The sequence below is a fragment of the Hemiscyllium ocellatum genome, chromosome 16 (assembly GCF_020745735.1).
Source record: "Hemiscyllium ocellatum isolate sHemOce1 chromosome 16, sHemOce1.pat.X.cur, whole genome shotgun sequence".
NCBI classification, from domain to species: domain Eukaryota; kingdom Metazoa; phylum Chordata; class Chondrichthyes; order Orectolobiformes; family Hemiscylliidae; genus Hemiscyllium; species Hemiscyllium ocellatum.
The window spans coordinates 17,350,820-17,377,587 of NC_083416.1; the positions used below are offsets into that span (position 1 = coordinate 17,350,820).

At 42.4% G+C, this 26,768-nt stretch overlaps 1 protein-coding gene across 1 annotated transcript in view; it reads right to left on the reverse strand.

The window, feature by feature from the left end:
- The window catches only part of LOC132823541 (ran-binding protein 17-like), a 955,175-nt gene that overhangs the window by 897,765 nt on the left and 30,642 nt on the right, over positions 1-26,768 (reverse strand). The window contains exon 3 of the mRNA XM_060837486.1: positions 21,301-21,391. Within this exon, the coding sequence (XP_060693469.1) occupies positions 21,301-21,391 (91 nt within the window). The remainder of the gene's footprint in view (positions 1-21,300; positions 21,392-26,768) is intronic.

The window sequence follows — 26,768 nt, forward strand, 5'->3', positions numbered from 1 at the left end:
GAGCATTTAGAAATATATAATATGACCAAACAGCATCAACAATGGAACAAGTGGATATAATATATTTGGACTTTCAGAAGGCAATTGATAAGGTACCACATATTAGGCTAAATAAAATAAAAGCCCATGGTGCTCGAGATAGTACGGAGAAAGGACTGGCTATCTAGTAGAAAGTAGAGAGTTGCGACAAAGCAAGCAATTTCACGATCGCAATCAATGGACTGCCACAGGGGTGAATGATGGGGCCACAATTATTTAAAAGGTATATTGATAATTTGGATGGGTAATTGAATATACTATAGCCAACTTGACACAAAAAGAGTCTGTAGAGGGATTTAGATAGATTACGTGCAGGCAAAAACTTGGCAGACAAAATAAAACGTGGGAAAATATGAGATTATGCACTTCAGCAGGAATAATAGATGAGCTGAATATTATTTAAGAAAAGCAGAAAGCTACAGGACAGGGGGTTTTAAACGTCCTTGTTCATAAATCATAAAATCTAGGATCCAAGTTCGATGGATAACAGGGAAGGCAAATGAAATGTTGGCCTTCATACTCCATTTTGACTGAGATAAAAGTATGGGGGTTTTGGTAAGATTATCCAGGCAGATGGAATGTTGTACAGTTTTGGGTCTCTTATCTTCCCTTGGTCAGCACAGTGGCTCAGTGGTTAGCAATGCTTCTTCACAGGGGCAGGGGTTTGATTCCAGCCTCAGACAACTACCTACATGGAGTTTACACATTCTCCGTGTCCGCGTTGGTTTTATCCGGGTGCTCCAGTTTCTTCCCACAGTCCAAAGATGTGCAGGTTAGGTGAATTGCCCATAGTGTCCGAGAATGTATAGGCTAAGTGGGTTAGCCATGGGAAATGCAGGTTTACAGGTATAGGGTAAGGAGATGGGTCTCCGTGGGCTGCTCTTCAAAGGGTTGCTGTGGATTCAATGGGCCAAATGGCCGACTTCTGCACTGTAGAGATTCAATGGTCGAAGGAAAGATATACTGGCGATGAAGCCAGCCCAGAGAAGGTTCACTAGGCTGATACCAAGTATGAGCTGAAAATGTGTTGCTGGTTAAAGCACAGCAGGTCAGGCAGCATCCAAGGAACAGGAAATTCAACGTTTCGGGCCAGAGCCGTTCATCAGGAAGGGCTCTTGATACCAAGTATGGGGAGTCTGCTTTATGAGGACGGGTTGAGGTGGGCTTGTATCCATTGGAATTCAGAAGAATAAGGGACAACTGTATTCAAACATGCACAATTTTTAAGGGATTTGACACTGTAGGTTGCTTCCCCTTGTGGAAGGGTTGAGGACTAGAGGGCAGAATTTCACAATAATAGGTCACACATTTAAGAGAGATGATGAGGAGTGAATCTATAGAATGCCAACCTTGACATTCCGTGAGTCTGAATAAGTATATCATATGGGTGAACAATTTATGACAATATGTTCCAATTCTATGATGTGAAAGACCACGACTTGACTGTTTTCCATCTTCGTGCAAAACCTTTTCAATGTCATCCAATTGGGTGGAATGTCTCTCATCTGATTCCATTTTTACCTATCTTATCAAAGCCAGAGAATCATATGTAACGGTTGCTCTTCCACATTGTTATCTCTGGGGTCACCTAAGAAACTATCCTTAAACATCTCCAAGTTCTCATCAAAGTGGTATCCCTTTGTGACATTGTCTCAGGCAGGCAGTATTACTTTTCACATGTATACTAAAAGCCAGAACACAGACTAGACTGATGCCTGGAATGAGCAGTTTGCCTTATGAGGAAATGCTAGATGGTCAAGACTCTATTCTCTTGAGTTTAGAAGAGTCAGAGATGAACTAATTGAAAAATACAAGATCCTGAGGGGAGTTGACTTGGTGGCTGTTGAAAGTACGTTTTCTCTTGTTGGAAAATCTAGAACTAGTGGCTATAGTGCGAAAATAAAGAGTTGCCCATGAGGAGACAGAGATGAGGAAACAGTCATTTTTTCTCAAGACGGTTGAGTGTTAGAAATTATCTTCCTCAGAAGGTAATAAATGCAGAGGCTTTCAATATTTTTAAGGCAGATAAATTCTTGATTACTAAGGGGACTAAAGATTATCAGGGACATGCTGAAATGTGGAGCTGAGATTAAAACCAGATCAGTCATGATCTTATTTAATGGCAGAGCAGTGGCCTACTCCTGTTCTTTGTTTATAAGTTCATTCCCTCTCTATTAATTCCATCCATCTTCTGGCAAGAAATGGAGATTAATCTTTGTTGCAGTTTCGGATCTTGAGAAAAGGTTCTGATGTCATACTTGCACCATCATTAGCATCACCTGACCTGGCCCCATCTCAACTCATCCAAGGCTGAAACGCTCATTCATGCCTGTTTTATATCTAGATTTGACTATTCCAATGTGCCCTGGTTAGTCTCCTACATTTCATCATTGAAGACCATCCACAACTCTGCTGTCTATGTCTGAACACACAGCAAGATCAGTTTCCATTTTACCCAAGAAATCAAAGCATATGGGGGAAAAGAAAGAATACCCTATTGAACTGGATAAATAGCCATGAGCATGGCACAGTCGGCTCAATAGGTTGAATAGCCTATTCCTGCTCCTGTTTTCTATGTTTATCCCTATGCTGTCTGGCCCACAGATGAAACAAGGTCACAATTTTATAATTTTTTTTGCAAATATCTGCAGGGTGCCATCCCTTCTCCATTTCCATCACTGCTTAAACGGCAACAACTCTCCAAGATATCTGCACACAAGTAATTATAGCCCCTTTCGTATTCCCAGTTAAAATTGCTCTAACAGAGGTGGACCAGTGGTGTGCCTCAGAGGTTGGTGCTAGGACCTTCGTTATTTCTTAATTATATAAATGACCTGGATGCGAAGGTACAAGGCATGTTTAGAAAGTTTGCGGATGATACAAAATTAGGAGGTATCATTTAATAGCGAGGGAGGTTATCAAAAATTGCAGAGGGATCTTGATCAGATTGGGAAGTGGGCTGAGGATTGGCAAATGCAATTCAATACAGGTAAATGTCAGAGGTTATTTTGGAAAGTCAAACCAAGGTCGGATTTATACAGTAAATTGTAATGTCCTGAGGAGTGTTGTAGAACAGAGGAACACAGGAGAACAAGTACATAGTTCTTTGAAAGTGGCACCATGGAGAGACAGAGTGGTGAAGACGACATTTAGCATGCTGGCCTTCATCGGTTAAGACATTGAGTAGTTGGGAACGTTATGTTACAGTTGTATAAGTCATTGGTGAGGCTACACTTGGAGTATTATATACAGTTTTGGTCATATGGGGCACAGACAGAATGCATGCATATTGCTTTTTTTCCCAGGGATAGGGAATTGAAAGTGGAGGGCATGGGTTTGAGCTGAAAGGGGAAAGCTTTAAGAAGGACCTGAGGGGCAACTCCTCCACACAGAGACTGGTGCATACATAGAATAAGCTGCTAGAGAAAGTGGTTGGGGCAGGTAATACAGCAACATTTAAAAAAAAATTTGGACAGGTATGTGGATAGGAAGGGTTTAGAGGGATATGGACCAAGTGCAAGCAACTGGAAGTAGCTGAGTGGGCATTATGGTTAGCATGGACCAGTTTGGGCTGCAGAGCTTGTTACTATGCTGTATTATTGTATGACTGGTGATTGTGCCTCCAGTTGGTCAGGCTGCAATCTTAGGAATTCCCTCTCAATACAACTCCTTTAAGATTTTCTTTAAACATATCAATCTGCTCAATTTAATGTCTCCTTATGGGGCTCAATGCTATACCTTGTTGTAAAATGCTCTTGTAAAGTACTTTGGCTTGTTGATTCTGCTGTAGTCCTTGGGCTGTAGGTCACCCCATAGTGCTGTTGGAATGGAGTTCCAGGATTTTGACCTGGTCATAAAGTTCCAAATCTTGGAGGAGTACTTGTAGTTTGCAAATCTGAATAAGTTCTTTCAAAAAGAAATCTAGTCATTTCTACCACCACTCTTCTCTCTACCCCAATCCATTATTTCACGACTTTCCCAAAATAATTATCAAATTTCCTCCTTCACCACAATATCAAGAAGAGAGTGCATTCTAAATCCTAATCACTGTTTTCTCTCTTGAATTCTCTTGTTCTTTTGTTATTCAATTTAAATCTGGACCATCTGACAATTTATCCTTCAGCCATTGGAAACAGTTTCTATTTATTCTATCCAAGCCATTTATAATTTTATGCAGCTGCATCAAATACCCTCAAGCATTTTGGCTCTTAGCACAGCAACCACAGCGTCTTTGTAATCCCTCATCCTCGGAGTTGTCCTCTTAAAGCTCTTCTGAACCCACTATAAGACCTCATAACTATTTGGTGCCCAGAATTGGAAACAACAGTCATAGTTGAGTCAAGTTGTTTTTAATGTAGATTCAGAAAAACATTTTGGTTTTTGTACTCCATGTCTCTATTTATGAATCTCAGGTTTCAGTGTGATACAATTTACAACCATTAGGGTAGACGGCCAATAATGCCCTCATCCTGTGAAGGATTTTTTTAAAATCAGGGCTATTGAGGGACTCACACAGAAGCAGAATTTGAAGAAAATAAGTATCCTCAGTTACGAACACTCTATTAAACTTAAAGCATAACACATAAGAGAAGTATTAATTTCTTAGACACTGCAGTGACACGGTGGCTCAGTAGTCAGCTTAGTCATCCAACTTATCATTTAATATTTAGCATCCATAATATTTATCTGCAAATTGTAGTTTTTGATCTTAGGTAGCATTAAACTAGAGACTCTAAATTCATTTTCAAGGAATTCATTAACTCACTAATTTTAAGCATTCTGGCTCTAAGATATTTGACTATTTCATTGTTGATGGTTGAAAACTGTCCTCTGTCCTTCTCAATATCTTTCACCCCACTCCTTTCCAGTCTGCTTCTTCTCCCTTCTTCTCACAACCTGAGACACTTCTTCTCCTCCTTCCTTGCAGAATCCTTTCCCCATCAATTCTTTACAGCCTGCTCCTCTGTCTAGCAACACTTCTTGACTTTCCCCAAAGCCCAACCTTTTGCAGCATGTTCTTTTCTCTCATGCCCCAACACCTTTCAGCCTAAATCTATCCTCCTTCATCTACATACACACTTGCAGCCCCTTCCTTGGTTCTGCCACCTATCCCGGGTGAAATCAGCCATGAGGTTCAAACCACCCTCCGTGCCACAATCCCAGCTAATAGCAATTCCTGAGCGTAGCTAACAATGATATCAGAATCCCAGACTCAGCCATCAGAAAATGTCAATCCCCAGGCCCAAACCCAAACCAACCTTGTTCTGTTTGGTTATCACTTGAAAGTGGGTGTGATGCAGCCTTGAAGGCATAAGCCATGGTGCTGAATCCCAGTGCCATATCCCTCCTATGCCCTACCCATATGGGTCAATACTCAGACCTTTTCTTTATGTAGTCTATGTCAATGATGTAGATTCAAGTGGATGGGTGGGTGGGGGTGGTGATAAAGCAACTTGCAAATTATACCAGAACTAGAACATAGAATTCCATCCAGAGACGTGACATTTTGGGAGATTCAATAATGTCAGAAAGATGCAATCAATGGAAGGATGCAGAAGGAACAGAGGATTTTGAGGGTGTTGGCACAAATCCTTAGAAGTAACAGAATATATGAATAATGTGGTTCAAAAGGCATGTGACATGTTTTCCTTTATTAGCCAAGGCAAAGAAATAACACAAGTTAGACCACAGCTTAAGTACTGCACACAATTCTCATTATCACATTACAGGGAAGATTTGATTGCACTGGAGAGGCTGCAGAGAAGATTTACGAGGATGTAGCCAGGACTGGAAAAAAAACGGCAATGGGAAAAATTAGATTCTATTTCAAAGTTCTATTTCTCAGAACAGAGGAGGCCAAGGGGTAATTTAGTTGAGCTATGCAAAATTACAAGAGGCCTAGATAGCATAAAAAAAGTAAAGATATATTTATTTTAGCAAAGCAGTCAAAATCCATGAGCATAGGCTTAAAAGTAATTGCTGAAAGGTTTAGAAGGGAGATGAAGAAGAAAAGTTATTTTACACAAAGTGTTAGAAACCTGGAACTCACCATTTGAAAGGGTGATGAACACAGAACCTCTTATCAAATTTCAAAAATATGGCTGGGTAGCACTGCATCAACCATGACTGGCCAAATGACATCCATTTGTGTCATAAATTTACCACTCTCTCTAGATCTGCATTTTCCAAACAGATAGGCATCTGAGAGTCCAAGGACTATAATTATTGTCCCTCAAACAAAATCATTTTCTGTTGCAAACACAATCGTTCATAAATAAGGATATTCACCTGAAAATAGCTAAAACGGAACGGTGACATTAAGCTATTTATTTACAGTATGCCTTTTCTTCAGTATGTATAACTAACCTCTTAATTTAACCACGGCAACTTACTTTGCTGTATTTATATTGGAAAAGTAAAGTTCGATGATTTTTTAAATTCCCAAGATCAGAATTTTTGCCAGTTAAATCATTTATTTTATGAAATTCATTGGATGGATATTAATTTTTTTTGTAGCACCATGCTTTCAGATCTGAATACAAATGCTTACCATTGGAGAAAATTAATTTTTAATATTTTGCACTGAATCATTAAAGCAAAAATCTGCTTGATATTAATTTATCTTTAAATGATTCAGTGACTTGCTATTAAATATTAATTTCATTTCAAATTCATAGAACCTATTTAAAAACAAATAACATTAATTTCAAAAAGCTGAAATAAAAAGTTACATCCACATAAAAACATAAAGGGACATCAATCTCAGTATGATATTGTCAAATAATTTAACCTGTAGAGTCCAGCCAGGTTCAGCCATCTCTGTCCCTTGGGCTGATTAGATTTGCACATTCTTAGATCACACACCAGTACAGAATATAACAAAACAACTCAAACAACAAAGGATATTCATGTACAAAAATACACAAATTCTTAAACAGACTTTCAAATATATAACCTGTTTTAGACCATTTCCTATTCTTCCCAAAAGATCACTCATCCTGCTTCTCATTTGGTTTCCAAAAATATGCTTGTTTCTAAGTTATTTTGTTCTAATTTCTCCTTTATTTCTTTTCATTTTAAATTATTCTTTTACTTTTCTACTTAATGCTCAAATAGTGAAAAACATCAACTTTTACCACAAGTGACTCATAACAGCAGCAGATACGAAAGCCCAAAAACTGACAAGATAAACTATCAGGGGAGGCAACTTTTAGTCAGGTAACTCAGAGGTCCAGATTTCCCTACACATTGTGGAATTTTAAATCCACAACATGCCTCCCTTTATCCAAATGGTTCCCACCTTGAAACTAGCCTGATTGACATTCCAGATGAGATTACATCTATAACAGCAGATAGAGTGGATGCATGAGAAGGAGGTAAATTGAGATTGTGAAGAGATTCCATATTGGAATTCTGAGAAAAAATAAACCTGCAGTGGTTTGGAGTTTGTTCCCATTCCAATGGATGTGGGGAGGAAGCAGATCTGATCCATGAAGGGTCTCAAATAATGGGGCCCTTGGGTTAAGTGAGGATCCTATTATTTAAGACCCTTTATATCCTATGAGACCCTTTTATAGTGCAGGCTCTGAGCCACTCCAGGTGCCCAAGCATATACCAAGTAACATGCCAGCACATTGACTTCTGGTTTCAGAAGATGCTGTCACGCATGCATGTCACAGACTGCACAGAAGAAAAACAATTGGAGGAACATGGAGTAGGAATTGGAGTACCGAAAATAGTGCAGATTTGTGGGTTTTGGGAAAGCACACCTATTTTTTCAGGTTTACAAACAGTGTTTTCCTTGCCTTTCTTAAGTTGTCAGGGCAAATCCCGAACAGGTTACATGTGAACTGAAAAACTGTCATCGGTTTGGTGCATTAGCTACAGCTCTAAAATTAAAATATAAAACATAAATTTAAGTATGCAGCAGTTCCTGATCTAAAACCTTGCAATAGCCTACAGTTAGATTCGAGGGCGAACAAATGGCATCTTCCTATACTTCCTATGTTCAGATCAAGGCATTCCAAACTGTCTGCTCTCCAAACAGATTGCCACAGCCTTGAACATTATTCAACTTTACCAACATATTACCTCCTTACATTCTGATTTGTTTGGTTCTACGGTTCATCCCAGAAGATATTTCCAAAACAAGCAGCTTCAAGCACACTACACATTTTTACAGTAACTTCTCATCTAACCAGTTTTCATGTGCTGGTTCAAAGTTAATTGTTTTTCTTGCCAAACTATTTTTCAACATATACCTGGTCGCACCAAAACTCAGAATCCTTCAGGCTTCCTCTGGCATCAGATTTTGAAAACTAGTTTCTGCATTTTTCTGATATTAGGAGACAAAGGGAACTGCTGATGTCAGAGAAATCAGAGTTGATAAAGCATGGCACTGGAAAAGGGGCCACAGCAGATCAGGCAGCATCCGAGCAGGAAGGGAATTGACGTTTCAGGCAGGACCCTTCAGTCAGGACCGTTCTTCAGGACTTTGCGGGGGGGGGGGGTTAGGGGGTTGAGAGATAAATGGGAGTATAGTGGGTGGGTTGGGTTAAGGGAAGGGTAGGCAACAGGTGGGTGAAGCTGGGAGGTGATAGTGATGGTTGGTGGGTTGAGTGGAGCAGATAGGTAGGAAGATGGACAGGTAGGTCAGGTCAAGGGCATGGAACTGAGTCAGAGGGTCGATCTAGGATGGGGTGGGAGAGTGCGGAGATTTGGAAACTAGTGGATTCAATGTATATGCCATGTGGTTGTCGGCTCCTGAGACAGAAAATGAAGTGTGTGGATGGCCTTGTGAAGGCGGTGGAGGATGCCCAGACTGGATAAGCCCTTAGGAGAGTGGAAGGGGGAGTTGAAGTGGATGGCCATGGGAAGGTGAGGTTGGTTGGTGTGTATGAACCAGAGATGATCCCTGAACCGTTCCAAGAGTTGCACTTGGTACCTCTGAGGTAGAGGAGACTACATTGAGAGCACCGGATACAGTAGATGAGTTTGGAGGACGTACAAGTAAAGCTCTGCCGGATTTGAAATGGTCCTTGGGGGCCTAGGATGGAGGCGAGAGTCGCTGTCTGGGTGCAAGTTTTGCACCTCTTAGGGCAGCAGGAGAAGGTGCCAGGAGTAGAGAAAAATTTTGTGGGCAATTTGCATCTAACAAGAGAGGGAATGGTCCCCATGAAATGCAGATAAGGGTGGATAGGAAAGATATTTTTGGTGTTTGGGTTTGACAATAGGTGGCGAAAGTGGCAGAGGATGACACACCGGATTTGGAGATTGGTGGGGGGAACATTAGATTATACCTTCGTTGGGGGTGGGGGTTGGGGTTCAAGAGCAGATATGTGGGAAATGGAGGAGACGTGATTGAGGGCACCATTGATCACTGGGGAGGTAAAATTATGGTCATTGAAGTAGGCAAACATCTGGGATGACCTGGAGTAGAATTGCTCATCCTGAGAGCAGATATAGCGAAGGCAGAGGAATTGGGAGCAGGGGATCACGATTTTACAGGTGCGACGGGTGGGAGGAGATGTAGTCAAGGTAGGTGTGGCTGTCAGTGAGTTTGTAGTGGATGTTGAAGTGTAGTCAGTCACCAGAGATGGAGACGGAGAGGTCCACGAAGGAGAGGGAGGTGTCGGAGATGTACCAGGTGAATATGATGACTGTGTGGAAGGAGCTGGTGTGGTGAATGAACAGTTCAAGTTCCCAGTGGAAGCACAAGGCAGCACCGATACAGTCATTGATGTAGCAGAGGAAAAGGTGGGGGATGACGCCAGTATAGCTGTGGAAGTGGGCCTATTCCAAGCATCCTACGAAGGCGCAAGCATAGCTGCGTCGCATGCAGGTACCCATAGCCACCCCTCAGGTTTGTAGGAAGTGGAAGGACTGAAAGGAGAAGTTGTTGTGGGTAAGGACCAGTTCTGCCAATTGAATGAGGATGTCAGTAGAGGGGGACTAGGTGATTCAGCAGGAAAGGAAGAAATGGAAAGATTTAAGGCCTTGCTTATGGGGGACGCAAGTATAGAGGGACTGATGTCCATGGTGGAAGGGGCCAGGGAATTCGAAGTCATGGAACAGGTGAAAAGCATGGGTGGGTGGAGTCTCGAATGTATGAAGGGAGTTCCTGGACCAAGGAGTCAGGATGGAGTTAAGACAAGTGAAGATATGTCCAGAGGGGCAAGAGCAGGCGGAGACAATCAGTCAACCAGCGCAGTTGGGTTTGTGGATTTTTGGCAAGAGATAGAACTGAGCAGAGTACGGTTGGGGAACTATGAGGTTGGAGGCTGAGGGTGGGAGATCACCTGAGGTGATGAGATTTCTGGATGGTCCTAGAGATGATAGTTTGGTAATGGGAGGTACTGTCACAGCCAAGGAGGCAGTAGCAGGTGTTGGCGTTGGCATCTGGCTTCAGCAGTTTAGAGGTCAGTGCATCATACTACCACCATGCCGTACTCGTTGACTGGTTTGATGGTGAGGTTGGGGTTAGAGTGAAGAGAGTGGAGAGCTGCACATTGTGAAGGTGAGAGAGGTGGACAGGTTGAGGTAGTAATTGTCACGATGGCAATTGGAAATGAAGAGGTTGAGGGAGAGTAAGAGGCCAGCATGAGGTGTACAGGAGGATGGAGTAGTTTGGAGGTGGGAGAAGGGATCCTTGGAGGTTGGGTGGGGGTCACGATTGCAAACCTAGGCCCGGAGGCATAGGCAACAGAAAAAGAGTTCAATATTGTGGCATGTATGGAATTCATTGACATGGGGACAGAGCAGAATGAAGGCAAAACTGTTGTTGAGGACTGACCGTTCTCAGAGAAGGAATGGTCTGGTTGAATAGTAAAAAGCTGGCAGGGCTTGGGGGTGAGGCCTGGTATGGGGCTGGAGTTGGGAGTGGCAGTGGAAACTGTCTCTAGACTGGAAGAGGGAGGGGTCATGTGACCAATGGTGATGTTGGCTGTCACGTGACCAGCAGCCCTGGAGATAGCATGGTTGACAGCGTTTGCAGTGGCCGAAGTGAGGCAGTGTGGTCAACGTCAGCTGTGGCAGTCGCTGGAGTTGCCTGGTCAGTGGTGGCTACGGGTCGGCGTGCGCTGTGGCGGTTGCTGGAGTGGTGTGGTCGGTATGTGCTGTGGCGGTCGCTGGAGCGGTGTGGTCAGTGTGTGCTGTGGCCATCACTGGAGTGACGTAGTCGACAGTGGCTGTGGAGGCAGCATGTGCTGTGGCAGTCGCTGGAGCAGCCTATCAGCATGAACTATGGCGGTCGTTGGAGCAGCCTGGTCAGCGTGAACTGTGACGATCGTTGGAGCGTCCTGATCGGTGTGAACTGTGGCAATCGTTGGAGCAGACTGGTCGGCGTGAACTGTGGTGGTCACTGGAGCAGCCTGGTCAGCGTGAACTGTGGCGGTTGCTGGAGCAGACTGGTTGGTGTGAACTGTGGCGGTCGCTGGAGCGGCACGGTCAGCGTGAACTGTGGCGGTCGCTGGAGCGGCCTGGTCGGCGTGAACTGTGGCCATCTCTGGAGCAGACTGGTCGGCGTGAACTGTGGTGGTCACTGGAGTGGCATGGTCAGCGTGAACTGTGGTGGTCACTGGGGCAGCCTGGTCGGCGTGAACTGTAGCCATCACTGGAGCAGACTGGTCGGTGTGAACTGTGTTGGTAGCTGGAGCAGCCTGGTTGGCATGAACTGTGTGGCCGCTGGAGTGGCATGGTCAGCAATGGCAGCACATGATGTGACGGTCATCCACGCTGGCTGAAGTGACATCACCAACCACCAGTGGAGGCGGTTCGAGTGGCTGCGTAATTCATGGCATGTGGAGGATTCTAGAGGAGGCTGGGCATGGAGTCTGATATGGTCAAGGAGTCCCAGTTTAGAGGTAAGTACAAGAGAGCTTGGTGTACTTACACTCCTTGATGTCCAATAAGCTGGTGTAAATGCATTCCTCGAGTGTGTGGATACTTCTCAGGATGAAGAACAGCAAAGGTCCTTTGCACGTCTGGGAGAGTAAGGCCCTGAGCTGGGGCAGAGAAGACTCTAGAAAGTGTGGAGCTGAGGATGCGGAGGGCAAACCATTTCTGGAGGCTTTGGATTTGCTGTAGGTAGCAGTTGTCCTGGTTGGATCCAAATTGAGATGGTTTGGAGTCCATGGGGGTGAGCCGGTTACTCAGTAAAGCACTGAGGAAGGAGATGCAGCTGCTGTAGCAGGATTGTTTCAGGCTGTGACTGAACAGATTCAGGGCGGCAGAGATGGCCAGGGCTGTAGTTGGAGGGACAATCACTGAGATTTTTGCAGAAGGAGGGAGGAGAATTTCTTCAAGCTGGGCATCCTTGGAAGAGGCTTCACAGTATGGTTTGCAGCAAATAAGAAACAATGGAGACTGCAGATACTAGAGAAATCAGAGCTGATAAAGCGTGGCACCTGAAAAGACACAGCAGGTCAGGCAGCATCCAACGAGCAAGAATCGACATTTTACAGGACCCTTCTTTAGGAATGGTGAGGGGGAAGGGAGTTGAGAGATAAATGGGGAGTGGGGGAAGGAAGATGGACAGTAGATCAGGTCAAGATACAGAGGGGTGGATCTGAGATGGGGTGCAAGGAAGGGAGATTTGGCAACTGATGAATTCAATGTTTTCCCTGCATGGTTGTAAATTCTTGAGGCAGAAGGGGAGGTATTCCTCCTCCATTTGCAGGTGGCCTTGTGTTAGCAATAGAGGAGCCCAGAATGGATATGTCCTTAGGGGTGTGGGAAAGGGAGTTGAAGCAGATGGCCACGGGAAGGTAGGGTTGGTTGATGCATACGGACCAGAGATGTTCCCTGAACCGGTCCACAAGTTTGCAGTTGGTCTCTCTAATGTAGAGGAGACCACATCGAGAACATTGGACACAATAAATGAGGTTGGAGGAGATACAAGTAAATCTTTGCTGGATTTGAAAAGATCCTTGGAGGCCAAGGACTGAGGTGAGGGCACAGGTTTTGCACTTCTCATGGCAGCAGGGGAAGGTGCCACTCTTGGCACCTATCCGCTCCACCCTTCTCACCAACCTTTCACTATCACCTCCCACCTTCACCCATCTATTGCCTGCCTTTCCCCTAGCCCCAAACGCCCCTTTCCCCCATTATCTCTCAACCCTCTTCTCCCGCCTCAGTCCCGAAGATGGTCCTGCACGAAATGTCAATTCACTTTCTCCTCGGATGCTGCCTGACCTGCTATGCCTTTTCCAGTGCTACGTGTGATCAACTAATTTTTCTGATGTTATCAACCAAAACATCAAAACATTCTTTTTTTTTTATGTACTGCTTTATTTTAGTTTCAGGAGAGAATCACTTCATAGTGTCTAATATCTCTTGTGTAGATTCTATACTCCATCAAATTTTGTGATCCCAGTCAGTTGATACTACCCAGACTTGCCAAGGTAGTAACAATACTGGCTTATCAAGGAGAGTAATCATATTTCAGACACAATTTTTTTGAAAGATATGATTCTTTTGAAGAATGCACATTTGTTAAATATGCAGTGAACCACCTCTTCCGAGTTGCAAGTACCAGATTTTGACCAATTACAGAGGCATGGCAGGGCAGAAAAGGCCCTTTATTATATCAGGTCTGCAACAACATAACTATCACTAAAGGCTCTCATCCCAATTTCCTTTATTTATCCTAAATCCTTGAATGTTATGACATTTCAAGTGCTCATCCAATTTTTTAAGCTTGGAAGATTTCCAGTCTTCACTACCTTCCCAGGTAGTGCTTTCCAGATTCTCGCCACCTGTGAGTGAAAAAGCTTTTCCCCAAACCCCTCTGAATCTCCTGCCCCTTATCCTAAGACTATGGCCCTTGTGATTGAGCCCTCAACCAAGGGGAATAGCTGTTCCCTACTTAACCTCATGATCTTTCACACCTCAATCATGTTCTCCCTCAGCCTTCTCTGCTCTAAAAAACAAACAATCCAAGTCTTTCAAAGTCTTTCCTTATAGCTCAGTTGCTCCATACCAGGCAACATCTGGTGAACTTCCTCTGCACCCTCTCTAGTGCTATCATGTCTTTCCTGTACTAAGACGACCATAACTGCACACAGTACTCCCAAATCCTAAGCAACACTGTGTGCAACTCCAATACTATGTCCTTGCTCTTATACTCTATGCCATGACTGATGAAATAAAGGATCCTATATGTCTTCTTAACTATCTCATTCACGTGTTCTGCCAATTTCAGGGATCTATGAAAACTTACCCCAAGATCCCTCTGTTTCTCTCAGCTACCCAGTGTCCTACCATACATCAAATGCTCTCTCATCTTGTTTACTCTTCCAAAGTTCGTCATTTTGTAGTTATCAGAGTGAAACTCCATCTGCTACTAACACTCTAGCTGCTCTTCTTATTTTCTTCTTTTGGAACTTTATTTGTCTCAATTCTTTTCCCTTCAACTCCCGGCTTTTGAGGCCAACCCCCTGAGGCTACCCCTGGCGAGAAGCAACAGTCCCCTTACTCCAGCAAGCAACAATCCTCAGTCTCCAGCAAGCAAGGATTCCCGGCCTCCAGCAATGACTCGCAGCCAGGCATGGCAGCCTCCTGGGTTGGCATAGCTACCTCCCAGCCTGGTGCAGCCTCCTTCTGCAGGGGACTCCCAGCATGGCATGGCGACCTCCCAGCCTGATGCAGCAGCCTCCTCCCATGGGGCTTCCTAGCATGGCATGGTATTCTCCCAGCCTGGCACAGCAGCCTTCTTTAGTAGAGGCGTTCCAGCATGGTGTGGTGACCTTCTGGCCTCCTGCAGCGGCCTGCCGGGATGGCATGTCGCCAGGACAGTGTGTCGCCAAGGTCCAGGGCTGACTGGAAGCTAATTGACAGAGTGGTCTGCTGTACTTAACTCTCTTCTGTAATGCTGGACATTTTATTTCTGCAACAAATCTTGGAACAAAACAAGCTGTGCCTAGGTACTGTTATGTTTAAGTCAGTGCTGTATGTGGCGACATTAAACCTTTCACTATGCTCACTGAGTATATAGACAATTCTATTCTATTCTACCCAGTGTCCTGCCATACATTAAATGCTCCCTCATCTTGTTTCTTCTTCCAAAGTGCATCTACCCATCAGACTAAGCAATTTATATCTTCCTGTAACCTCCACCCGTCATCTTCACTATTTATTAACCATGCTACTAATCTTGGCGTACTGCAAACTTGATTGACATTCTCTCAACATTTTAATCTATATCATTTCTATACATTACATATAATAAAATCCCTTTACAGATATACTGCTGGATACCAGCCTCTCGTTACTCAAACCACCTTCTACCACTATCCTTTTGTGTCCTATTGCAAATGATTCCTGATGAAGGGCTTATGCCCGAAATGTCGAATTTCCTATTCCTTGGATGCTGCCTGACCTGCTGTGCTTTAACCAGCAACACATTTTCAGCTATGATCGCCAGCATCTGCAGACCTCATTTTTTTACCTGTCCTATTGCAAAGCCAGATTCTGATCCATCTTGCAAAGTTTCCCCAAATTCCAAGTGCTTTAACCTTCACAATCGATCTCCCAAATGTGACCTTATCAAAAGCTTTGCTAAAGTCCATGTAAATTTCATCAACTGAGCTTTTCTCATCCACACACTTGGATCACATTTTCGAAAAATTCTAACAGATTTGTGAGGTATGACCTTCGTGTGTCAAAACCATGCTGACTATTCCAAATTAGCCCATGCTTTTCCAAGTAAATATTAATTCTGTCCTTCAGAATTTTCTCCAATAGTTTTCCTCCCATTGACATGTGACTCAACGGTTTGTAATTTCCTGGTTTACCTCTACCAACTTTCTTGAAAAGGGAAACCATATTAGCCATCCTCCAGTCCTCTGGCACCACTCCCACAAATTTGAAATATGTGTCAGAGCTCCTGCAATTTCCTGCCTCAACTCCGGCAGCAGCCTAGGAAGTAATTCATCCAGGAAGGGGATCTGTCCATTTTTAAATTCATCAGACTTCAATACCTCCCCACTTCCTCTGTCAAACTAGGCAGGTTCCTTACAGTCCCTTTTGCTGAATTCTACATCTCATCTTTTTTTCCCGAGTGAAGACCAAAGAAAAGTATTCATTTAACATCCCTTCAGTATCCCACAGATATATACAAAGATTCCTCTCTTGGTCCCTAATGCTTCTTAAACTTTTCCTGGTGAACATTTCCCCTTTGACATATTTATAAAGTATTTTAGGATTTTCTCGAATCCTGTTTGTAAATCCTTCATCATGCCCCTTTTTGCTCCTCTAATTGTTCTCTTAAGTCCTCTTTTGCACTTCCCATATTCCTCTAGGACAACTGAATTGCTCCCTGTGGACTTGCAAAAAGCCTTTCTCTTCTTCCTCATTCAATCCTGAATTGCCCTAGACATCCAGTGTTCCCTAACCTTTTTGCTCCTATATTTCCCCCTAAAGAGTGTATGTTGGACCTGTACTCTCCCAGCTCCTTTTTTGAATGCCCAACTGCAGCCACAAGGAGTGTTCCCAGTCAACTTTGGTCAGATTCTGCTTCCCTCAATCCAAAGCCATGTTTTGTTGTCCATTTTTCTCTTTATCCATCACAAACTTGAAACATACCATATTGTGAATACTATAGCTAAAATGATTCTCCCGCTGCCACATTGAAGCCAAGCAAGTGTTCATTCTCCAGAACTAAATCTAGCACGGCACTATCCCTTATTGGGCCATCCTATCTATTGATACAAAAAGCTCCCCTGGATACATTTAAGAAATCCACCCACTCTGAACTCTTAATACTATGACTATCTCAACTAATGTTGAGAAAGTTGAAACTCGCTAGTATAATTACCTGATTATTACTCTTACATACCTCTATGAAGTGTCAAAATGCTTTCTCCTTATTTGCTGCTGACTCTTTGGGTGTCTATCATATACTCCCAATAACGTAACTGCCCCTTGAATGTTAAGTTCTACCCTGAAGCTTTGTTTGAAGACCCTTCCAAGATATCATCTCTCCATGCAGTAACTGATTACTTGATTAGTAGTGCTACTCTACTGACCATTTTACACCCTCATTCATCTCACCTAAAGATCCTACACCATGGAATGTTGAGTTGCCAGTCCTGCCTTTCCTGCAACCATATTTTTCTGATGGCAAACATATCATGCTTCCATGTGTTAATGCACGTTTCTACCTCATCAGTCTTACCTTTTACACTCCTAGCAATGAAGACTATCTAGCCTACCTTACTCTCTTGACACTCAATATAGATGAACTCACTCTGACTTGCTTCCTTGGCTGTAGCACGATGTGTCCATATTTCACTAATATTCTGTGCCCCCTCCCTCTGCCTTTAAATCTCACAACTTTTAAAGTATATTTTAATAGTTTATTGACTATAATTGAATCAGTGCTTAGTTCAGTAAAATATACAGCTTTTATTTATTCCTGCCCCAGATAATAAGCAGTGCACCTTCAAAGAAATAGCACAGAGAATGGAGAGTAAGGGTACTAAATATGTTTAATAATTTACTATAATTAATAACAGAGCCAGAGGAAAATCTGAATAATAAGACAGGCGCTAAGATGTCTGAGAATGCTAAAACTAGTCTACTTTGTGAATGAGATCTGCAAGAACATTATATATATTGATCATCCTACTCAGGACATAGTCATTTTTCCAAAAACTCTGAGAACACAAAATATTAGGGACAATAAAAGAAACTATCCCATTATCACATTTTCCTAGATTCCCTTAGTCTCTTACGATGACTGATACCAGAAATAAATAAACACAATAACAGGCTTGATTCCAAATCAGCAACACTATTAATGTGGCATTGTGGCCAGGATTTTTCACCAAGCCTTGCATTGATTTTTGGGATATGACTTGAGAAAGCATGGGACTGACACATTCTGGCAGTTTATAATTCCGGCAGATTTCCTTCCTGAAATAAATGAATTGAACAGATATTACAATGGCAGGAACTTGCCATGGCCCACTGAAATAACCTGGCATGGACTGATCAGCAGAAAGTGCCTGCAGCACAATATTTAAAATGTTAATTTGCATCTTTAAACTTAGCAGTAAATCTACGTTCTGAGATCTGGCGAAGTAATTTTCTATTACTCTACATGTGCTCCACCACACCAGCAATTCTGAATTCTGGAACATTGAATTTACAATTTCCTCATCCCCAAGACCTGTTGCACTAAATATTTAACTTACCTGCAATATGACCTCTTGTTCAAATTCTTCACCCACTCTTTCATCCAAAACCATGCTGCTCTGAGACCATTTGAACTCAATATCCAACTTCTCCAAAACCTGCCACTGAGACTTCTGTTCTCTCAGCCAAGGTGATCAGCAGTCAATGAAGTACCATTTTCTACCCATAAAGGGATACGTGTGTTTTAACAAGGTGTAACTGAGGTCTTAAACGAATACATTGCTTCAGTATTCACCAAAGAAAAGGAATTGGTGGAGGATGATCTCAGGAAAGGGAGTTTGGAATTTCTAAGCCAAGTTATGGTTAAAAATGAAGAAGTATTGCGCGTCTCTAAAAGTATTAAGGTAGATAAGTCCCTGGAACCTGATGGGATCTATCCCAGAATACTGAGTGATGAAAGAGATCAAATTGCTAGTGCATTGACATACATATTTGTATCCTCTTTCGTTACAGGCGAGGTCCCAGAAGACTGGAGAATACCTAATGTTGTCCCATTGTTTATGGGTAGAAGGGATAACCCTGGAAATTACAAGCCTATGAGCCTCACATCAGTGGTAGGGATATTATTGGAAAAGTTTCTCAGGGACAAGATCCATAAGCAGTTCGAAGCAAATAGACTGATTAACTATAAACAGCATGGTTTTGTCTGGGGGAGGTCATGCCTCATTAACGTGATCAAGGTTTTGAGGTGACGAAGATGACTGATGAGGAAAAAACAGTTGACGAGGTCTACTTTTGACGAGGTCACTCATGGCAGACTTGTACGAAAGGTGAAGTCACATGGCATCAGGGTAAGCTGGCAAGATAGATACAGAACTCTCATTGAAGACAGAGTAGCGGTGGAAGGACAGTTTTCATAATGGAAGGCCATGGCTAGTGGTGTTACACAGTGATCAGTGCTAGGATCTCCACTGTTCATGATCTCCATAAATGATTTGGAGGATAATGTAGTTGGTCTAACTAATAAGTCTGCAGGCAGTACAATGATTGGTGAAGTTGCGGATAGTGAGGAGGATTGTCAGCAGGATATAGGTCAGTTAGAGATATGGGCAGAAAAATGGCAGGTGAAGTTTAATCTGGACAAATGTGAGGTGAAGCATTTGGAAGGTTAAGTGTGGGGGAAATTATATAGTGAATGGCAGAACCCTTAGGAGTATTGGTATGCAGAGGGATCCGGGTGTTCTGGTCCATAGATCACTGAAGTGGCAGCACAGGTCGAAAAAGTAGTAAAAAAAGGCTTATTGCATGCTTGCCTTCATTAGAAGGGACATTGAGTATAAGGATAGATAAGTTATGCTGCAGTTTTGTTGAACATTAGTAAGGTCACACTTTGAATATTGCGTTTAATTCTGGTCACCACACTGCCAGAAGGATGTGGTTCTTTGGAGTGGGTACAGAAAAGGTTTACCAGGATGTTGCCTGGTATGGGGGATTTTAATTTTGAAGAAAGGTTGGGTTAGTTTTCACTGGAACACAGATCATTGAGGAACAACTTGAGAGAAGTTTATAAGATTTTGAATGGAATGGACAGAGTGGAAAATATGAGGATTTTTCTCAGGGTGAAGGGATCAATTACTGGAGGACACAGGTTCAAGGTGTGAGGAGGGAAGTTTAAAAGAAATGTGCCAGGCACATTTTTCACACAAAGGGTAATCAGTGCCTAGAATGCATTGCTAGAGGTGATGGTGGAAGCAGCCACAATAGCAGTATTCAAGAAGCACTGGGTGAATACATGAATAGGATGAGAATAGATCCTATAAGTGAAGACAATTTTAATATGAAAGGGCAACGTGTGTCGATGCAGAACTGGAGGGCTGAAGGGCCTGTTCCTGTGCTGTATTGTTCATTTTTTTTGTTCTAACGTCAGCAGGGCATTCATTTGGAGAATTTAGTACACATAAGCCTGATTCTGTCATTGACTTACAATGCATTTAAATGTAGAAATCACAGCCAAAATACAAAGTTAAAAATCACACAACATCAGGTTATAGTCCAACAGGTTGATTTGGAAGCACTAGCTTTCGGAGCGCTGCTCCTTCATCAGGTGGTTGTGCCAAAATTACAGTTGTTATGAAGATGAAGGTGTGTACTGTACTTTTAAGAGAGAGAGAATGCTATTCTGAACTGAGAAGTTACAAGCACCTGAGTATATGACTAGATAGCAGTCCCAGAATGAACTGGAAATTGAAAAGATGTAACATCTGGCTGTGAAGTGGATACCTGAGTTTTGGGTGCTGTTTTAACCAGTTTAAAATATGCCCCAGGATACTAAGATCCAATCAAGTTTGAATTTATTGTTTTGCCAACATCAAACCATTGAGACGATGTGATGTTGAGAGTATAAAGATTGTGTGCATTTTGAAAATTGGAGAGAGTAACTGCCATCAAGATAGAAAAGCATGGAGATCGAACATCTTGCTCTCCAGGAAATTAGAAAGCATTCTCTATCGAAAGTACCTTTTTGTATGAAACATACTTGTAGTTAAAAAAAAGACAACTCAAGGAGATCCTCAGCCGGAAGAAGAAAGACACCAAAGACAACCGCAGCTGTGTGCTTAAATTAAGTTGATTTAGTTTAATAATTGTAATATTGGAACAGCATATTTTTATAGAGTTGAAGGCAGATAATAAGTAATTAAGAGAGGGGCTTAGAATTGTGAATAGCTGTTTAATGTTCTCTTTTATAGTTAAAAAAAACTGATGTTATTTTCATTAAATAGTGGAATTTGAGAGTTCTCGGTCATTCATATTTTAACAGATCAAGAGGTGATCGAGGGTGTTTGATTTAATTAACAGAGAGCTTCACCTCTGTGTCGTAACAGTATAGTAAACAGAAAGGAAATTTGGTCTGAATTCAGTGCTCTTTAGTCAAACATGCCACAGATAACTGTAGCAACACAACTACCAAATGGTTCTCGTCAGTTAAGGCCATTAGTCATAGCCTTCATATTGGATACCAGTGCCAGTGGATAAATGACATTCAGCAAAAAGAAAACAATGAAATAAAACATCTGTAATCAATTCCTCTGGTGATATGAAGTGGAGTCACAAGAATAATCTACTCACTGACGTCAATTCTTTGTTGCAGTGGTAATGGATTCACCCGAGTCACAAGCTTTGTAAGGCATGTTGCTGCCAACAGTTGAGCATATGAAGTCTATGATAAAAAATAATTAAAAGTTATCTATTAACACAAACAGCTGGGCTTTTCTGTCAGACATTCCAATAATGGCTCTAGTGAAATAGGAATACAGAGCATAAATCAAAACAACAAACATATCAACATGCAAATATACAAATGAAGAACAAGAATAGGTCACACAGTCCTTTGAGCTTGCTCCACCATTCAATAAGATCATTGCTGATTTGAATTTAAATCTCAACTCAAATTCCTGCATACCCCCAACAATCATTCATCTCCTCGGGAATCAAGACTTATCTATCTCTGTCTTAAATATAGAGTTATAGAGATGTACAGCATGGAAACAGACTCTTCGGTCCAAGCTATGCATACTGCCCAGACATCCCAACCCAATCTAGTCCCACATCGCTCCAAACCCTTGCTATTCATATATTCATCCAAATGCCTCTGAAATGTTGCAATTGTACCAGTCTCTACCACTTCCTCTGGCAGCTCATTCCATACATGAAGTGCAGGCAATATTCAAACAGTGGCCTAACCAATATCCTGTACAACCGAAACATGACCTCCCAACTCCTGCATTCAATACTCTGACCAATAAAGGAAAGCATACCAAACGCCTTCTTCACTATCCTATCTACCTGCGACTCCACTTTCAAGGCGCTATGAACCTGCACTCCATGGTCTCTTTGTACAGCAACACTGCCTAGGACCTTACCATGTATAAGTCCTGCTGAGATTTGCTTTCCCAAAATGCAGCACCTCACATTTATCTAAATGAAACTCCATCTGCCACTTCTCAGCCCATTGGCCCATCTGGTCCAGATCCTGTTGTAATCTGAAGTAACCCTCTTCGCTGTCCACTACAACTCCAATTTTGGTGTCATCTGCAAACTTACTAACTGTACCTCTTATGTTCGCATCCAAATCATTTATGTAAATGACAAAAAGTAGAGGACCCAGCACTGATCCTTGTGGCACTCCACTGGTAACAGGCCTCTGAAATACAACCCTCCACCACCACCCTCTGTCTTCAACATTTGAGCCAGTTCTGTATCCAAATTGCTATTTAATGATTCTGCATCCACTGCCTTTTAAGAAAGGGAATTTTAATTCTAAACATTCAATCTGCAGCTTAATCAGTACATAACAGACACCTTCAGGTTCTGGTTAGTTATAAAATTCAGTGAGTAAGTTATTTTCACTGCATTTAATTCTTGTTTTGGTACCTTAATAAGTATTATACTTCAGACTGATTTATCTTCAAACATAAATGATGGCAACCCCTTATCGAGAGGTCAGTGCTAATGTTTGCATTTCAATGTGGTTCTGCATGACATCAGTGAATTACAGATCTATAATCGAATCTAATCTAATGATTCAGTGTTACAGCCAAAGATTGGGACAGATCCCCAGATTCATTGCTAGGTAAAATTTTGGCAATATGTGTAGATCCATCCAAAACTGAAATGGGTGGTCAACACTGTTGAAATGTCTATCAGAACTTTAAAACAACCTCTTCCCACTCAATTATTTTGTTTTTAAAATGTGACAAATACTCAAAGTCTGGAAGTATGTGTGCAGAGACAAATCGAATTAACGATTCAGATCTGCAAATTTTAATTAGAACTGGATGAAGTAACTGATCTGACAGATTTAGGTTCAGTGAGGCGGGTGTGTTATATTCTTGCTATTTGCATACCACAGATAGAGAACAAAAAATGTAAAACAAAATCTGTGACAGATAGAGAAGTTTACACAACACAAGTAAAAAAACTAAAGATGTGGGGTTTTGTAGAGCCGTGCAGTCTAATTAATTTTTAAAACTGGTAGGTAGGATCCAGTGGCATCTGTGTCCCCATTTCCAACAGATTCCATTTGTCAGTAGGAAGAACTCATTTTGCTGTACTAAGGACCTTAGGGGCAGAACAGAGGCTCAGTGGTTAGCACTTCTGTCTCACAGTGCCAGGGACCCGGCTTCGATTCCAGCCTTGGGCGACTACCCATGGAGTTTGCACATTCTCCCCTTGTCTGTGTGGGTTTCCTCCAGGTGCTCCTGTTTCCTCCCACAATCACAAAGATGTGCAGGTCAGGTGAATTGGCCATGCTAAGTTACCCTTAGTGATAGGTGCATTAGTAGGGAATAGGGGAATGGGTCTGGATGGGTTACTCTTCGGAGGGTCGGTGTGGACTTGTTTGACCGAAGGGCCCGTTTCCACACTGTAGGTAATCTAACCTAATCTTCACCTACGGCACGGATGTTGCATTTTATTAGAATAGATATAAATGTTCATAAAGGGCAGAGAAGATCTAAAGAACCTTGAAACTGTCAAGTTATTTAAGTTCTCAAAATAAAACAATGAACTGCAGAGACAGAAAATCTGACACAAAAAACTGAAATTGCTGGAGAAATTCAGCAAGTCTGGCAGCATCTGTGAAGAGAATGCAGAGTTAATGCTTCCAGTCCAGGGACCCTTCAGAACTCTCAACTCTCTAACTCTGCTTTATTTCCACAGAATCATAGAATCCCTACAGTTTGGAAGCAGGCTATTTGGCCCATTGAGTCCATACCAACTCTCTGAAGAACTTAAGATCATATGACATAGGAGCAGAAATTAGGCCATTCAGCCCATTGAGTCTGCTCCACCATTCAATCATGGCTGATAAGTTTCTCAACCCCATTCTCCCACTTTATACCCATAATCCTTGACCACTTGATAATCAAGAACCTATCAATCTCAGTCTTAAATATACTCAATGACCTGGCCTCCAGAGCCTTCTGTGGCAATGAATTCCATAGATTCACCAATCTCTAGCTGAAGAAGTTTCTCCTCATCTCCATTCTAAAACGACTTCCCTTTATTCTAAGGCTGTGCCATTGGGTTCTCATCTCTCCTACCAATGGAAACATCTTCCCAACATCTGCTCTGCTCAAGCTATTCAGTATTCAGCATCCCACTCAGATCCACCCCTCCACCTTCCTACCCTGTTCCTGCAATTCCCATGGCTACCCACCCAGTCTGCACATCCCTGGGCACTACAGAATAATTTAGCATTGCCAATTCAGCTAACCTACACATCTTTTGGACTGTGGGAGGAAATTGCAGCACCCGGAGGAAACCCACGCAGACCTGGGGAGAAATTGCAAACTCCACACAGTTAGTCGCCCAAGGATGAAATCGAACCCTGGTCCCTGGTATTATGAGGCAATAGTGTTAACCGCTGAGGCACCATGCCAGCCTTAAAAAATGATGCCAAACCTGAATTTCGCTAGTATTTTCTGCTTTTGTATTTAATTCTTCAGTTCTCTCAGAAAAATAAAGAAAAGTCTGCCCACGTCAGTGGTACTTAAGATGTGATCCTCATTGATACTTCCTCGTGGACTATCTTTAAGCCCTTATGAATGCTTGAAGCTATAATTATCCTAATGGGGAGATTCTAAGCTCAAGGAGATCTTTGATGTGGGGTTATCAAGAGAACAGTTCTTTTATAAAAAGGATTAATCACTTGAGGAGATTTTAAAGTTCTGAATGGGATTTTTTTTTAATAAGGGGAAGACAAGATACCTTTTCTTTATTTAATCTGAACATCTCTCCTAAGATCTGCTCCTGGTAATTACTGGGTGAGATAGCATGGATGGTATAAGGGCCATGGATTGATTGGCATGAGTTGACACTAAGTTGGTCTGGCTGCCTATAAAGATAACGAGTGGGACAAGGGTTGTATTCTGTTGGTATGGGGCCACGCGTAAGGCATTGGGAGTACATTGAATGGATGATGCCGTTTGAGGAGAGAGGGCTAGAGGGCTGAAAGCTTAACAAAACAACTACGGCCAAGTCTTTTAAACAGACAGCCTCAGCACTCGGGCACCTCTTTTACCTCCGATCTGTTTAAGGTTGTCAGGCACAATTCTCTCCTGCACTCATCACTCCAGAGCTACATTCATGCCATTCGACATGAACTGGACGTTACAAAAGCTGTTCAGCTGCACCAGTAAAGTGCTTCATGAGAAACTCACAAGAAAGAAAACTGAAGAACTCTCCTAAAATGACACAAAGAGTTAAATTCCAAAGAGAAGAGCAAACTACTGCAAATGCTGCAATCCGTACTGAAAACAAATCGTGGAAATCACAGCAGGTAAGGCAGCATCCATAAAGAGGTGAAGAGTCATCTATATTTGAAACGGTAGCTTGCTTTCTATCCATGGATACTGCCTAACCCGCTGTGATCTCCAGCATTTGTTGTTTTAACCTTGAAATAAACTTCGCCCCTGAAATTCATCTGATTGAAAACTGATTTTAAGTATCGAGAGCGTTGGTTCCTCATGCTGCTCAGCCATGGTACACGTATGCATGGACACAGATAAACACAGCTACCTAAGTCTATTGTATTAGCAGCTTGAAGTCAATGAATTAAGTCAAATGTGTCCTAGAGAGGGAAATCCAATTCTGTTCAAGATTGCCTTGATCTGCTACAATTCGCAAACCATCACAATAGGTCCACAGCAGACACTATCTGGAACATCTGGATAACAAAGATACCTACATCAGACTCCTATTCATTGACTTGAGCTCCATCTTCAATGCCATAATTCCAGTGAAACTCATTTCTAAACTCAGAGACCTAGAACTCTGCTTCCACCTGCAACTGGATCCTTAACTTCCTCACCTGCAGACACAATCAGCAAGGACAGGCAACAACACCTCATTCACAATAATCCTCAACACCGATGCCCTGCAAGGCTGCGTACTCAGCCCCTTATTATGCTCCTTATGTACTCACGATTGTATGGCCAAATTCAGCTTCAACTTCATTTACAAATTTGCTGATGATACTACCATTGTAGGTCTGATCTCAAACAAAAAAAGAGACAGGAAGGAGATTGACAGTTTAGTGCCATGGTGGAAAGACAACAATCTCTCCCTCAATGTCAGCAAAACAAAGAAGCTAGTCATCAACTTCAGGAAGCAGAGTTGAGGGCACACTCCTGTCTGTATCAATGGTGTTGAGGTGGAGGTGGTCCAGCACTTCAAATCCCCAGGAGTAAATATCGTCAACGATCTATCCTGGTCAATCCGCATCAATGCTACAGTGAAGAAAGCACTACTTCTTTAGAAAGTGATGGAAATTTAGCATTTCCACAGTGAATATTACCAATTCTTATAAATGCACCACAGGAAGCAATCTTTTCATGCCATACCCAAAACCTCAAGAAATTAGAAAATTGTAAATGCAGCCCAGTGCATCACGAAAACCAGCCTTCCTTCCGTTGCCTTCGTCCATGCATTCGACTGCCTCCAGAAAGCAACCAACACAATCAAAGATCCCTCCCACGCCGATTATACTCTCTTCCACACTCTTCCATCAGGCAGAAAATACTGAAGTTGAAAAC